This window comes from Chroicocephalus ridibundus, chromosome 7 (assembly GCF_963924245.1).
Source record: "Chroicocephalus ridibundus chromosome 7, bChrRid1.1, whole genome shotgun sequence".
Classification (NCBI taxonomy): domain Eukaryota; kingdom Metazoa; phylum Chordata; class Aves; order Charadriiformes; family Laridae; genus Chroicocephalus; species Chroicocephalus ridibundus.
In genome coordinates this window covers 1,654,796-1,670,326 of record NC_086290.1, presented here as the reverse complement: position 1 = coordinate 1,670,326, position 15,531 = coordinate 1,654,796, and the positions used below count along the sequence as shown (strand labels likewise).

Sequence of the window (15,531 nt, the reverse complement as noted above, 5' to 3'; positions counted from 1 at the left end):
CCCACGGTGCCGAGAGGGAGAGAGGCCTGAGACAAGCTGATGGACAGGACGTGTTTGAGCATCTCTGCATCACAGAGTAGGAAAAACCCTTTCCCCAACTGCTCCCTGCCTAAAATGAGGGGTCTTTGTAGGGATTAAAGAGTCACAGGCACTTTATTAGGGTCGGGGCTCTCACCTTGCAAGGGGTCCTTAGGTGGGAGGCAGCAGGCTCTTGGGCTGAGCTTGGAAATTCTGCAATTTTATTACGGAACCAGGAGTTTGCCATGCCTCAGATTTACGGTGTTGGGAAAAGCCGTGGCTTCTGGCAAAGGTTAATCAAAATGTATTATACTTCAAGTGTTCGCTACAATTAATAAAGAATGCTTAATGAATCTAGCTCTCAAAAGATGTTCAAACATGCAGTGCACTCCTCACAAGTCAGATTTTGGGAATGATTGTGTTATCTGCAATACCATGAAGCGATGCAAATTAAAAAGTTGGAAATGCTTTGTAATGACTGAAACATCTATATTAGGAGTTTTCCCTCTTACTGTATTACACTAAAATTTCTGCTTTATCTAATGTTTCTACAGCACTAAGGGGTAAAGAAAGGAGGTGAGCTTGGGTTCGATTTCTCCCCAATGTTTCGGCTGATAGATGGCTTGCTAACACTTATTTTGACGTAATGACAAAGTCCATAGCGTATTTGTTTCCCAGAGAACAGGCAGATCTGTTCTTTGTCTTTCCCTTGAATGTAGCTGTAAATGAGTGAGCACACGGCTGAGGTTTCTGCTCCTCTGGGGGAACCGGACGGCATTGAGACACCCTGTTTTGTCTCATTTTCTACAAAAAGTTTATCCGCAGTCAAGTGGTTGTCTCAGACTCCAGCTTTATTTCGTCCCCTTCTAGCTCAGGTGCGTTTTGTAAATTAAGAGTTTCACCTTGTCTATCAAAACGGAAACTTGCGGTGACATCTCCTAAAGATGCCTATAACGATTCAGTAGCTTGGCCACCCTCACACCAGCTCAGGATGAACTGAGGGGAAACCAACCAGCCTGAAGTCTGCTCGGAAAACCTCCTGATTCTTACCAGAATTAAAAACATTGACAATTAACAGTCTTCGTGCAGGACTTTGGCTGTCATGAGAGGTATTTTCTCACAGGCAGGTTGCTTAAGCCTTTTTGCCCCCATCCCGCTGCTGTGGTCCCCAGCAAGTGTTTATGCCGGTTCCACTCCTCCTACAGCAAATGTGGATGCATTGATTTATCACTAGCAACCAGCACAAGCCCCCGGGGATATGATAAACAGCTATGCAATCCTCTCACAGAAAGATGCTCTGTTATCCCTATAAAGGAAACAGATGAATAACAACAACAACAACAAAAAAAATCCTGTGCAAGCATAAATTTCTCCCTCCCTTAAATGTCACCGTAAGAAGTCACCTGTTGGTGAGGCTTTCCGTTGGGTGCATAAAAACTATCTACAGTGGTTTTTCCAGAGTCAAACCCGGACCGAGGGGGCTGTACCGGGTTATCTCCCTGGCCAAAGCCGGAATCCCCGGGGCAGGAGCTGGGACCCCCGGGCACATCCCTCCCTGCCCCGGGACGCTCAGGAAAGAGGGTCCCGCGGGAGGCGGGGAGGGGTCGAAAAGCAGCCTAAAATGCGACTTTTAGCCCAGCTGCAAAGCACAATGCAGCGAGGACGGGCCGCCGGGCGGTCGCTTCAGCCCGAGCTCGGCGGGTTCGCTGCGGGGAAGCCCGGCCGCCCCCCCCCGCGCCCCCTCCCCGCGGAACCAGCGGCGGGACCCCGGGACTGGAAGGGGGGAGGCATTTATTCCCGCGAAGGCAATAAGGAACCCCAGACCTGTTGCCATCAGAGCACGTTTTACTTCGGCACCCCGCGGGTGGGTCGGGTCGGGTCGGGCGGCTCCGGCGGCCGCCCCCGCGCGTCTCCCCGGCCTCCGGGATGGTTTGCTGTTGTTTTTAAGGAGAAAAACCAAGAAAAAACCGAGCCCAAAAAACCAGTCAGTCAGTCTGAAGGAGGGCTGGCCGTTGTGCAGTCAGGCCGGGAGCGGCCGGCCCAGCTCGGCTCCCCCCGGCGCCGGGCCGTCGGGGCGGGCGGCGGAGCGGTGCGGTGCGGCGCGGCGCGGTGCGGTGCGGGCGGCGGGGCGGTCAGTAGGGCCCCACCACCACCGCCTCCACCTCCTTGGACGGCCGCCGGTCCTTCACCAGAAAGTTGATCATCCCCTCGGACTTGATGAGGAGGTTGCAGCCGAGGAAGAAGATGCCGAAGACGACGGTGAGGGCCAGGACGCACATGACGGCGATCTGCACCACCCGCATGATGTACAGGCTCCGCTCCTCCGCCGCCGCCGCCGCCCCGCCGCCGCCGTCGGTCACCACGGAGGCGGCGGTGCAGCAGCGCAGCGCCCGCTCCAGCTCCAGCGCCGCGCTCCCGGTGCCCGCCAGCAGCCCCGCCGCCGCCGTCCCGCCGCCGCCCGCCGCCGCCGCCGAGCCGTTCATGCCGCCCGGCCGCCCCGCCGCCGCCGCCGCCGCATGCAGGCGGGACGGGCCCTACCCAGCTCCGAGCCCCTGCTCCCCACACCAAAAAAAAAAGCCGCTCCGCGCCGGCGGAGGATCCGCGCTGCCCGCTCCGCCCGCCGCGCCGCTCCGCCCCGACGCCGCCGGGCGGGGAACGGGGGTAGAGGGGGGGGGCGGGGGGAGGAGGAGGAGGGAGGGGAGAGGGTTTGGGGAGCGGGGGGGCATCGGGAGGCGGGGGGGAGTGGGGGCGGGAAGGGGGTTTGGGGAGGGGGGCGAGGGAGAAAGGGCGTCGGGGGGGTGTTCTGTGGAGAAGGGGTTGGGGGGATCGGGGCGTTGGGGTTCAGGGCTTTGGGGGATCGCGAGTTCGGAAGATCAGGGGTTTGGAGGATCAGGGGTTTGGGGGATCGGGGAGCTGGGGGATAGGGGCATTGGGGATTGGGGGGTTTCAGGATCAGGGGGTTTGGGATCGGAGAGTTGGGGGATCAGCAAGTTAGGGGATCGGGGCATTGGGGATTAGCGATTTGGGGGATCAGGGGGTTGGGATCAGGGGGTTGGGGATCAGGGGGTTGGGGTGTTTGTAGGATCGGGGGGGTTTGGGGGATCCGGGAGTTGGGGGATCAGCAAGTTAGGCGATCGGGGCGTTGGGGATTAACGATTTGGGGGATCAGGGGGTTGGGATCAGGGGGTTGGGGATCAGGGGGTTGGGGATCAGGGGGTTGGGGTGTTTGTAGGATTGGGGGGGTTTGGGGGATCGGGGAATTGGGGGATTGGGGATTGAGGGGTTTGGAGGATCAGGGGTTTGGGGAGGAGGTTTGGGCAAGAAGGGGTTTGTAAGTAGGGTTTGGGGAGCAATTTGGAGGGTTCTGGGGAGGGGGTTTTGGGGGAGCTGGGGTTTTGCCATTGGGTTTCGAGCAGTGGATTTTGGCAAATGGGTTTCAGGGATGGACTTCTTTAAGGGAGCAAGCTGTGAGGGTGGTCTTCTAGGGAGCCGGGCTCCCAAGCCAGATTTGGAGAGTTTTTTTGGGGGGAATGGACGTTCAGAGATCAGGTTTGGGGGAGCAGGATTTTGTGTTTCTTTTTAAGGGAGCATGTTGTTGGGGGTGCATTTCTGGGCAGTGTGTTTTTTGGGAGTGGATTTCTGGGGAATGGATTTTGGAGGAGGAGGTGTCTGGAGGCAGGTTTTGGGTTCCTGTGGTGAGGGGGTGCAGTGCCGGTCCCCCCGGGGCTGTAGAAGGAACCAGACCATCCCTATGGGGATCTGTGTGCTCAGCTGGTCGAACCTCACCCTCCCCAAACCCCCCCCCCCCCCAAGTCTGTTTTCGTAGCAGGTTCAGCCACTGCACGGCCCCATAAGTTTTTTGGGGCCCTGCCTCCCCTCGTGGAGGTCATGGCGCTCAGGAGAGGTGACAACAGGAGCGGTGACAAACCGATGTGACTGTGGGGCTGCACACTGCCACAGGCACATGGAGACATGGGGGCTGTGAGCCTCTGCCCCCCACTGCAGCCCTGGGGGTGCACCCGAGCACCCTGGGGAGCAAAGATACTTCCCTGGGGCTGGGGGTGGCTGTTTGGAGGTTTTTGGGTATAAATGGAGGGTGGCAGCATCTCCCGCCAGCCGGGGCTGCGGTTTGGGGGTGCGTCTGCCTGTGATGGGCAGGACGGTGACTCCCGCACCTCCGGCCCAGCGATGACTTGGGATATTTCCGAGCGGAGGATGTGGATGCTGCGAGCAGCAGGCGGCTGCCGCCATCGTTAGCGCTGCCCTCTCTTTGCTTGAATAGAGATTTAATTATCGCAAACAACCGGAGGAATCTGTGTGCCGGGAGCTGCCAGCGGCCGCGAGCAAACGCTGCCCGTGGCAGGGTGTGTGCGACGGCCACGCGGCACCTTGCACTATCCAGGGCTGGTCCCCACGGGAATCAACCAGCCGGGGGGGTCGAGGCCAGGCACGGAAAACAATGTTTTCTGAACCCTTTTCAGCTAATTCATCTTAGCGTGGAGGCTATTTCGTTAACTGACACGATCATCCAGAGCCCAAATGTAGCCTGTTATTTGTGTCCTGGCCTCGATGCACCCCGTTCCTTTGTCACAGGGCTTTGGGGGTGGCGGTCCCCGTGCGGGGTCCCCTCCCTGCAGCGCCCAGGGTGTTGGCGCGCTCTGCCGAGAGCAGCCCACCTACGAGGCCGCGCTGGACGAGCTCTGCTGCCTTATCAGATGGGACACGGCAGGAACATTTTGTTTTTACTGTTGGAGGAAGAAGATAGTATTAATTCTAATTAGCAATGGGAGTGCTGGCAGTTGTTTTAGCCAGAGGAAGATGCTGGAAGAGACGTTCAAGCGCCGCGTGGCTCCTTTCCGCAGCGCGCGGCTCCTCTGCCTCCCGGCGCGGCTGGGCAAAGCAGCTGGTGGGCCGGGGGCTGCCCTCGCCCTCCTCCCATTTACCAGCTCTTGGCACCCCCCAGCAGCAGTCAGGAAAGTGGTTCCTATCCCTAAGTGATGTCGGGAAAACAGATCCCATCCCTAAGTGTTGTCAGGAAAGTCCTGCGGACGCTTTCAGCTCTGAAAAGCTGGCGGCTAAGAGTCAGGAGAGCTGGATCCACGTGCCCTCCCATGCTCTGCAGTCCGCTGGCAAGTTTTCTGTGGATTAATCATTTGCAAATCCTAAACTTAAATTTCTTTGGAAATGTTTTCCGACAAGTGAGTCTGGTAGTGCCCTGCGGCAGCAGCAGCGTTAGACCCGTGTTAGACCCCAGCGTATGAAGTGCGGTTGTGTCAAAAGGTGCAACAGGGAGAAACTGTGGAGAACATGATCTCTGTTCCCGTACGCGGTGCCTTTTAACACTGAGACTTCATCTTTCTTAGTTTTCTGTGATAAGGAAACAATATAAAGAGTGAGCCTTGGTCTGAGCAGACAAAACTCTCTGTTTTTCATGCCTCCCCACTGTAATTTAACAGCAGAATAAAGGCAAGATGTGCAATATTAACCTCTCAGAGTTCCTGCCATTGTTTTTCTCCTTCTTTTTATCTTTATGATTTGCAAACCAGAACTGGATTAGCTTTGAAGAGCGATGTGTGTTTCATCTTGCCCGGTGAAAAAAGTTGCTAAAAGCTTTGGGGATACAGATTTCAGCCCGTGCAGCGTCAGGAGGATGCAGAGAACTTGCATGTAAAGCCATTGCTCTTCTCCCCGCCTCCAGATTTGTAGATAATTGGAGGCAGGAAGGCACCAAGAAACAGGAGGTGCTTTAAAGATAATTTTGTGGAGATACAGGATGGAAAAGAATGTTCTTGTTTACAATGTTTTGATGTGGAAAAAAACATCTAGGAAAAGAAGGGGGAGGAAAAAAAGCACAAATCATTTTGGCAGTGTACGAACAGCCAGATTTGGGCAAAGACCACCTGTAAGAAGCGACACGGTTCTGCCTCGTGGTGCTTGGGGCTGGAGGAGGCCATGGAGTCCAGCGCCCTGGCTGGGGTTTGTGTGGTACCTGTGGCAGCCCAGGAGAAGCCAGCCCTCCTCTTCCCTGCCCCGGCAGGGTGGCATTGCCGGGGCAGGGCACCTCCACCCCATGCCCCTCACCCCGAGACAGGGTGGCATTGCCGGGGCAGGGCACCTCCACCCCGTGCCCCTCACCCCGAGACAGGGAGCCAGAGCCCCTCCGGCCACCCCGGTGCACAGCAGGTCTGAGGGGAGCAGGGCTGTGTGTGAGCTGGGGGCACCCGAGCTCACCTGTGGGGCAGCCCCCGGCCTTGCGAGGGATTTGGGTTGGGGATGGGGATGGGATTGGGACGGAGATGGGGACTGGGGTGGGGATGGCATGGGATGGGTTGGGATGGGGATGGGATGAAATGGGATGGGATGGGGTGGGGATGTGATGTGATGTGATGGGGTGGGGATGGGATGGGATGGGGATGGGATGGGATGGAGATGGGGATGGGGTGGGGATGGGGATGGGATGGGATGGGATGGGGATGGGGATGGGATGGGGATGGGGATGGGATGGGACGGAGATGGGGATGGGGTGGGGATGGGATGGGATGGGATGGGGATGGAGATGGGATAGGGATGAAGAGCTGGGAGCTGCTTCCCCCCCGGCCCGAGCCCGGCCCGGCCCCGGGGGTGGGAGCGGGCCGGGGGTCGGCGCCTAGCGGCCGTTTAACCCCGCGCGTCCCGGCGGGGAACGCGGAGCCGCCATCGCAGGTCGCGCAGTGACACCTAGTGTGAGCCGGGGGAGCGACCGGGTACCGGCACGTCACCGGGACACCGGGACACGGGGACACCGGGACAGACAGGGAGAGGGGCACAGGCAGGACCGCTCCCTGCAGCCCCCTCTCCGACCGCTTCTCCTTAACGAGGGCAGAAATCTCATTTACACAATCATGCCAGCCCCTACCAAAGACTTGCTTGGTTACTGCAAAGCTCCGCTCTTGGGATAGGGGAAGGGGGAATGGTTTTAGGCTGAAAGAAGGGAGATTGAGATGAGACGTGAGGCAGAAATTGTTTGCTGTGAGGGCGGTGAGCCCCTGGCCCAGGTTGCCCAGAGAAGCTGTGGCTGCCCCATCCCCGGAGGGGTTCAAGGCCAGGTTGGACGGGGCTTGGAGCAACCTGGGCTGGTGGGAGGTGTCCCTGCCCAGGGCAGGGGGTGCCACTGGCTGGGCTTTAAGGTCCCTTCCAGCCCAAGCCATTCTGTGATTCTATGAAAAGCCACTGTGGCTTCTCTTGCATCCAACAAGACGCTTTGGAGATCAGTCATTACCCAAACTATCAGGTCGCGTTCATCTTGGTGTAACTCTCTACAGCTGGGGCTTGACTTAACTAAACCAGGTGCAGATGGATGCTGGAGGCAGCGTTTACCTCATTTATTAGCATAAAGCTTTATGACAGGGGAAGAGAGCAAACAGCTTTGTTACTGTGACCTCTGAAGAGACCTGCAGTACCGAGGGGTGCAGGAGGGCTGCCCTGTCCCCCAGAGCCGGCCCCCCAGCAGCCGGCCCTCCTCGCTCCCTTTCCGCTGGTCCTGGGCCTCATAACCCCAATGATCACCATTTGGAAAAATCCGCTTTAAAAAGTAGCCCAAAAATGAAAATGTAATGCTTTTAGGATTGTGATAAGCCGGGCGTAATTCGGTACTTAAGAGCAACTTGCCTTTGCCCCGGCAGAGAGCGGCGGCAGGGATGGGGGAGGTGGGAAGGGGGCTGGGTGTCTGCTTCGCCCTGGGAATGACGGTGCCAAAGAAATGCTCGGGGATCTCCCCAGGGAAATTTTAGAAAACTGCAGGTTTAGTTTTATTTTTTTGTCCCTACATTTTCACTTTGGTTATTATCTTAATTTGCTCTATTTTGATCAAGGCAATGAAAACAAGTTTCAGTCTTTTAAACTGCTTTATCCAAGGAAGTGAAAAATTGTGTATTTATAAAACATGCCAGTCAACGGCTGTATGAAACATGCTCTGTTCCATTCCGGGTCTGTTCCACTGGTAATTAGCTATAAATACACTCTCATTTGATGACTGATTTTAAGTATATTTATTCTACTTAGATGGGGAAAAATATTCATGTTGATCAGCTCCCCCGAGGCCTTCATCAGGCGAATTTAATGAAGAGAACAGACAGGTGCTTTTTATGAGCTTTTTTTTTTTTTAATTTTAAGACAAGCTTATGACAGTACCTCTTTCATCCCGGTCTCCAGCTGAGAAGCCATGCCGCCAGCAGAGCTAATATCTCACCACAGGATCCTCCGGGCTTCGGAGTGTAAATATTCGCAGCTTCGTTCTCCTCCATTTTTGGTAGAAAAAGTGCAATAACTGATAATGAAAGCTCGGAAAACAATCCCATAGATTTGCAGGGTTTGATTGGGCTCGCAGTGAGGATGGAGCAAACAGGGGTACGACCACTAAGAGAAACCGGAGGTACGCTGATGCCGCAGCGATGTGGAGGAGAGCTTTTCCTGTTGGAAGGGACCTACAAGGATCATCTCATCCAACCGCCCAGCCACTTCGGGGCACACCAAAAGTTCAAGCGTGTTGTTCAGGGCATTGTCCAAATGCCTCTTAAACCCCGACAGACGTGGGGCATCGACCACCTCTCCAGGAAGCCCGTTCCAGTGTGTGACCACCCTCTCGGTAAAGAGGTGCTTCCCCGTGTCCACTCTGAACCTCCCATGGAGCAGCTCTGAGCCATTCCCAGACGAACCTGGTGGCCGCTGGGATACAGGATGGTGGGTCGATGTTATAGAGCCCAAAACCCGGAGTGCGCAGAGGTGGAAGCGCAGCTGCTGTGGGCTCCCGAGGTGGTTTGCTGGGGTGCACCCCCCGAGGGATGCATCCTCCTTAGGAGCGCTCCCCGAAACGGCCAGAGCCCGGGATGTGGGCGCAGGGATGCCCGCAGCACCGCAGCCGGCTCCGGCTTTGGGCTGGACTCCAGCAACGGCGGTGGAAAAGTGACTTCTGCCTTCCCCCGGCTCCCCCAGCCCCCCGGCTCCCCTTGGGCCGCTCATCCTCCTGACGGAGACATCCCAGCCGCCGAGAGGCAGCGGTTTGTGCCCCCCAGGTGCTCGTGGTGGCTTTCCTGCAAGGATTATCAGCTCCTTCACGTCTGCTGGCGCTGCTCGACGGGGCTGTCACAGCACCTGGCCAGGCGCGCCGCAAAGGATGATTGGTTCCCAAAAGATTGCCGTCATGTAAATGAGGACATGGACTTATTTTTCGCTGAATAAAGCCAACCGGCTCCGCGCTCACTCTGAACTAGCTCGGTGTGTGATGTGGCTGCCCTCTGGGATGGAGGCAGTCAGTGAGAAAGAGGGAGACAGCTGTAAAAATTGGATACGGACATGACACAAAGACACGCACCTTCACGTTACGGAAGTGCTTTCTGTGTGAGCCCTGTGGGAAGTGCGTGCAATGCCTTCCCCCGTCTGCCGCCGGCTTTCTCTGCCCTCTGTGGACTCGAAAATCGAAAATCCGTTCGGGGGAGCCACCACGTGCGATGGGAGCCCGCCGCGTTGTTGGGTTCGTACAAAACGCCTTGCACAGGCGCAGCTGTTGCTCTCGCACGTCCCCGACAGACTGATTGCCACCACAGCTTGCTCCGGAATAAATGCATTAGGCACCTGGATAAATATTTAAAGAAACCCACAAACAAACAACGCAGGAGGGAGCTGGGCTGGAGGAGACACCTCCTCTACATGGCAGCGTGCGCCAGCGCTGGCGCTCGGTGACCTTGAATGGAGACAGCCCAGCCTTGTGGCACAAGCCCATGAGACACCCCTTCTTTTTCCAAAGGCTCAGGGCGAGCGCGGGGAAGGCTAAAACTCAAGAGCCTGAGCGCAGCCAGGTGTTTGGAAAGCCTCAGTAGGGCGTACGGGGCTGTGGACCTGCCGTTGTCCCGGGTGGATGAGCACGAGGGGTTGGAGATCCACCATCCCACCGAGGGACCTCAACAGGCCTTAGGGCAGAGCCTGCGCAGCGCTTACCTGTTCATTAAACGTTGCTTTAAGATGAAGTGCAATTCAGCAGCGGTCTTCTCACCCGGGATACTGGCTCTTGGTCAGCAAAGGCATTTAAATTGTTTCTTCCTTAAAACACGGCTTTTGAAGACTCCCCAATGCGCTCAGCAGTGCGGCTCCTTCAGGTGCAAGGAGCAATTTACAAACGATATTTTAATGAAACCGTTACGAGCATTTAAATGGGAGGACTTCCACCACGCTTTAAATAAAATTATTTCTGAAAGGGAGCTTAAAATAGGTGCTACAAAATTATTTGAAATTAAACCAATTTCCTCAAACGCAAACAGGAAAACCTTTGGCTAATTTCGGAGTTGAACGAGCTGAAACGTAGGAATGCAAATATAAGAATTAAGGAGGAGAAAAATTGTATTTCCTTGGGTCAAAAGAGTTAATTATTCTTAGTGATATGATTGCTAATCATGTATATACAAACTTACAGTACAACACATCAGACTGGACCGTCTGACAGAAGCCGATAACTTGCCATCAATATTTTACTGGATATTTGAAGCCCCCGCCCCAACGCCTTCGATCACAGGACGATGTAGCAAAGCTCTGGTCTAGTTTCATAGGGTGCAGTAGTGTTTTTTACAAAGAGCCAATTAAAAACCCATCATTCTGCCTATCTGCCATCATTCTGCCTATCTGCCATCACTCTGCCTTTCCTGCAGTCGCGGCAGCAGCGGCGCAGGCTGTAGCATGGGTAGCACAGAGGGGTGGTCAGTCACTTTTTAGATGTATAAGCCCTGAGATAAAGCTTTTATTTTAACGGGATGAAGTGATGACTTGCTCCGGGAGGTGTGAATGAACCCAACGGCGCCAGGTGCCAGGGATCAGCCCGTCAGGACGGGGTGCCCCGGGCTGCCGGGGTTTGTATATAATGGAGCCCCGAGCTGGGGCTGCTGCTTGGCCCAGGAGGTAACGGAGAAGAGGTCGTGCTCCTGAAAGTGTGATGTCAAATGAGAGGTAGGATTATTTTTCTTTTAATGAATCGATTTGTTGAGGTGGGTCGTTGTGCTGTCAGGTGTCTCCTCTTGCTTCAGGTGGGCTTTGCAGTGCTGGGGCTGTGCGGGAGGGAGCTGGGGTGGGAGCCGGCTGGGTGAGGAGCCCTGGGCTGCGCCCGAGGATCTGCTGGTGCTGCCCGGCTCCAGTGAGGTCTCCTGATGGTGTAACGGTTTCATCTGCTGCTCTGGGAGCACGGAGGGGTTTGCTGGAGCGGGCAGGGCAGCTGGGAAGCGTTGGAGCCTGTGGCAGTAACGTCGGATGGCAGGGGAGATGCTGCAGGAGAGCAACTGCCGGGAGGTGGTCGCTGCAGAAGGTGAATAGGCAGCAAAAAGCGTAAATCCTGCCGGAGTCCCTGTGGTTGCCGCTGCTGAGGCTTGTGCTGGTGGCCCCTGGGCAAGCGGGGTGGTGGGGGCTGCGGAACCCGCCTTCTCTCCGCAGCTGGGCTCGTGTGGGTGCCGAGGGCTGGCCTGCTGCCTGCCGGAGCTGCCCCTCCACTGGCGCCGGAGTCGGGAAGAGCTTCACAGTTTTAAGGGTAAAAGAGCAAAAGAAAGTAAACACTGAAGGGCTCAGCTCTTTGCTCCTGGGTGCGTTTTCAAACTGTGAGCGCAGGATTTGCAGGAGGGGGAGGGAGGCGTTCCCAGTGCCCACGGTCCTGTCTTGTACCCTCTGTGTCTAAATGCCACTTCTAGGCGACATGGAAAAGTGTTTTATGGTGACTGAAGTATGGGAAAAGTGTTTTATGGTGACTGAAGTATGGAAATTAGGGCTTGCAGGAGCCTCTTCACTTCATTGCATCACTGACGCAGACCTGGATCCCTTGCTTTGCCTTTCTTTCCCACCGCGTTCCCCACGTGCGTATAACTCCTGTGCTCTGTAAAGAAGTGTTATCATGTGCAAATAATATTTTACATGTGCTTGAGGTCCTGAGATGAAAAGTACTTGGCTTTAACCTCATTTGAATTGCCGTCATATTAGCACTAAGTCAACACTCCAGCAAAGGAAGGAAGCTTTCTGTGCGTCTCAGCAAGAAAAGAACTATTTTTGTGTAGCTTTTGAACTGTGAACATTACATCCACGTGAAATGGCTAAACTATTAAAGCATGAAATTAAAAATCAAACAGTAACTTAAAAACATTGCGTGTAGGATTTACGTGAGATACGGGTTTATTTGCTTCAAAACGCCAAGGTTTTTAAGGAATCACACCTGTAAATGCAGTCAGTCCCCGCCTGGCTGCAAACTACCTCAAAATGTCGCTTCCCAGCTGCTCTGAGCCTGGTAGGGTTCGGGAATGAGCTGTACAGCTCTGGGCTTGCCTGTGAGTAAAACTCCTGCCTTCGGCTGTCCTTGAACCGCTCTTCCTGATGAAGAACCTCAAAAAAAAATAACATCTATGCAATAGAAAAGTCTTTCTGCAGGGATTTTTGATTTGTGTGTATGTGCAAGAAATATAAAGCCATAACAATGTTTCTTTTCAGGCTCCCACGATAAATTTGTCAAGGTAAAATAAGAAATAGCCGTAAAAAGGAATTGCACTGAGACGGGGAGCAGAGCTGCGTCTGAACGTACCTCTAGTGAAGTTCTTTGCATCTCTCTTACTTTCTCCGTGTGTCTCTCGGGGATTACTTTGCTATTGGATTTGTCCCCGAATAATATTTATTATTCTTGTCACAACCAGCCGAAAGGCATAAGCGGGCTATCGCTCGCTTCTGAAGTCCTTGTTTGTCACACCACCCGCTCCTCTGCCGCTCGGCTTTCTGTCCTGACGCTTCCAGCCTTTGAAGCGGCCTCGTCGAAGCCTTCGGAAGGAAACCACGGAGCGTGTCTTCAGCATCGCTCAGGGCAGGGTCAAAGACGGCACCGGTAGGTTGATGCGCCGGGTGCAGCCACTGCCGGAGCATGCGTTACCCCGCGGGCCATAGGACCCCCCCGTGCCGCTCAGCCGAGGGAGCTGGCGCTCGGCCCCGCGCGGTCCCTGCCTCCTGCCGCCCTCCTGGGTGCTCAGCGGCCCCTTCCCACCATGCGTTCTGCCCGGTGCCATTACCCACAGTAGTCCTGTCCTCCCGCATGTGCGGCTTTATCTTCTAATTTGTCTGAATCCATATACTACGACTTTTTTTCACTAGTCCGCGGTGGCAGCATGAACCCCTTTCTGAAGTATTTTAATAGCAGCACTGCTTAGCATACCTTCTGCGCCATTCCTCCAAAGACACATTGCCAGCCTGCAAAAATGCCGTAAAACCGCCCTGTAATCAATAGAGTAAGAGAAAAGAGCAATCAATTTCTCTTATATTTACTTAATCACACAGCATTTGATGCCTGACCTCTAAGTCTTTTGGACTATATTAGATTTAGTACCTAATTATCAGTTGCATGAATACTATTGATTTAAAATCATGATGTTTAAGTGACCCGGTCGTTAGAAGAAAAAGCTTTCCTAAGTGTGTATGACGGGGACTGGAGACATTATTAGGGAAACAAACATTTGGACTGAGTGGTATAAAGCTAGCAGCAGGGGGGGAAGATTTTTGCTAAGAGAGGGTTTTTTTTTCACTGCAGTATTCTGATGCATTTTTTTTTTCCCTTAAAAAAAAAAAAGTGCCTGTGGAGCACGGTGCCGGGGCTGGCAGTGCCCGAGGCGGCGAGGGGCACAGGTACGAGTCGGAGCGGGAGCACCGTGGCCACTGCTGCTTGACCACAGCCATGTCGGTGGCGCTGCGGCCCCAGGGGTCCGTCCCCCCCGGGGCACGGCTGCTGGCGGTGGTCCAAGTGATTGGACAAAGTGGGGAAAATGAGTTTTCACATGAGTCCAAACCCCCTGCTGTTCCCCAACTCCTTCTGACGGAGTTAATGCTGGAAAGGGATGGACACGAGAAACTGGAAATGCCGGTGCCCCAGGCCCCAGCCTCCCCGTCACCTCCCGCTCCTCTGAACCAGCGCCTCTGCTACTCACTAATCACTCTGTAGAGAAGTCACAGACTTTAAAAGCTATATAATTCCACCTATAGTGTGGTTTGGTTTTGTTTTGTTTTTCCCCCCCCGCCTCCATATTTCTGTCGGCAGTTTGGTGGCGTGGGGAACCACGGGGAGATGTTCTGTCACCCATTGCTGGATATTTGGGGCCCTCGCGCTGCGATGGCTGGCACGGACAGAGCCGTCTGCCTCTCGGTCCTCCCGGCAAAGGCAGCTTCAAATGGGCATCGGGACAATCTGGGAAAGGTGGGTGACGTCCCTGGCAGGGCCGACTTCGGTAAGCAGGTGACAGCGCACATACAACAGAGGGGGTGTTCACACAAGCCCCATAAAAACACACCTAGGTGTTGCAGAGAGGTGCTTTAAAGTCTTAAATTTAGAATACAGTCGCCTTTGCCATGCCGTTGTGTAACATCTTTAGCATCCAACATAGGTGGTGTCCTCAGTTCTCCACACTGCTTACTGTAGGGCATCGCAGCGATGGTGCTGGGGCACGTTTTCCGTGTTCTGGCAGTATTCAACACCAACATTCTGGGCTGACACAAGGCTTCATGCACTTTTCTCGGGACGGCTGTTTGTGGATGCTACCGCTGCCAAGCGAGGGCAGAAAAAATGGGTTTTTTTTCCTCTCAGGGTCAGCTGGGAATATTAATGTTTTCTCAAAATGATTCTACCTCTTCAGATATTTGCCCATGATGCACCTTCAAATGATGGACTCTGTACTTACCACCTTTATCTTCCACCGTTTTCCACTTCTTTTACAGGATGCCTTGCTATTTTTATCCCTCTGCCTGAGTCCCGAGCAGGTTTTAATGATGTTTTCACTCTATACTCCATTATTCCATGCAAGCGTCGCACAGAACCCCAAGCAGTCTTCTGTGTTGAAGGAGAATTTATGTAAAATATCAGATATATAAAATCTGCCAGACTTAGGAACTTTTTGTGTAGAGTCTGTTAATGCAGGTGGTCCATAAGGGATAGGATTTTATTTGACCCTCCCACTGCAGGAGCACATCCCAGGCTCCGGAGCTCAGTGCTGGGGACGCATCTCAGACTGGAAAAAGACGCGCTGCTTATGTTATTTTTTTTTCCTTCTAAACAGAGCTGGGGGGGAAATACACCTGGTAACAGTTGTGTGCTACCTCTGACAATTACCTTTCTACATGCTGGGAAGGAAATCAGGCAGAAAATGCCTATTAAAAATAACAGTAGTTCTCATGCCCAATTCCCTGAGCACTCCACCACGTGCATCCCAATTTACCTTCGGTGGCACGCGCTGGAAGCATGAACAGGTTCGGAGCAGGAACAGACGTTACGTTGGGACCAGCGGTTAATAACCCATTTTTCACACCTTCCAGGCTGTTCGGGATTTCGTCCCAGGCTGTGGCCAGGAGGATTTAGTCACGCTGACACCGCTCTAGCCCTAAAAAGAAATCAGTTGAGGATTTTGTGATCTTCCTTCCTTCCTTCCCATCAAGCTATTCTGAAAGCATGAAAGAAGGAAATTGAAGTGGTTTGTCCGAGTTTTTGGG

At 54.2% G+C, this 15,531-nt stretch overlaps 1 protein-coding gene across 1 annotated transcript; it reads right to left on the bottom strand.

Moving 5' to 3' along the window:
* Positions 1–1,853: 1,853 nt before the first annotated feature.
* RPRM (reprimo, TP53 dependent G2 arrest mediator homolog) lies at positions 1,854–2,582 on the bottom strand. Its single transcript, XM_063341786.1, has one exon. The coding sequence runs from the start codon at positions 2,499–2,501 to the stop codon at positions 2,151–2,153; it is 351 nt and encodes a 116-aa protein (XP_063197856.1). The 5' UTR covers positions 2,502–2,582; the 3' UTR covers positions 1,854–2,150.
* Positions 2,583–15,531: the final 12,949 nt, after the last annotated feature.

Excerpts from the sequence above, each read along its gene's own strand:
- RPRM (XM_063341786.1), bottom strand. The coding sequence starts at position 2,501 with ATGAACGGCTCGGCGGCGGCGGCGGGCGGCGGCGGGACGGCGGCGGCG.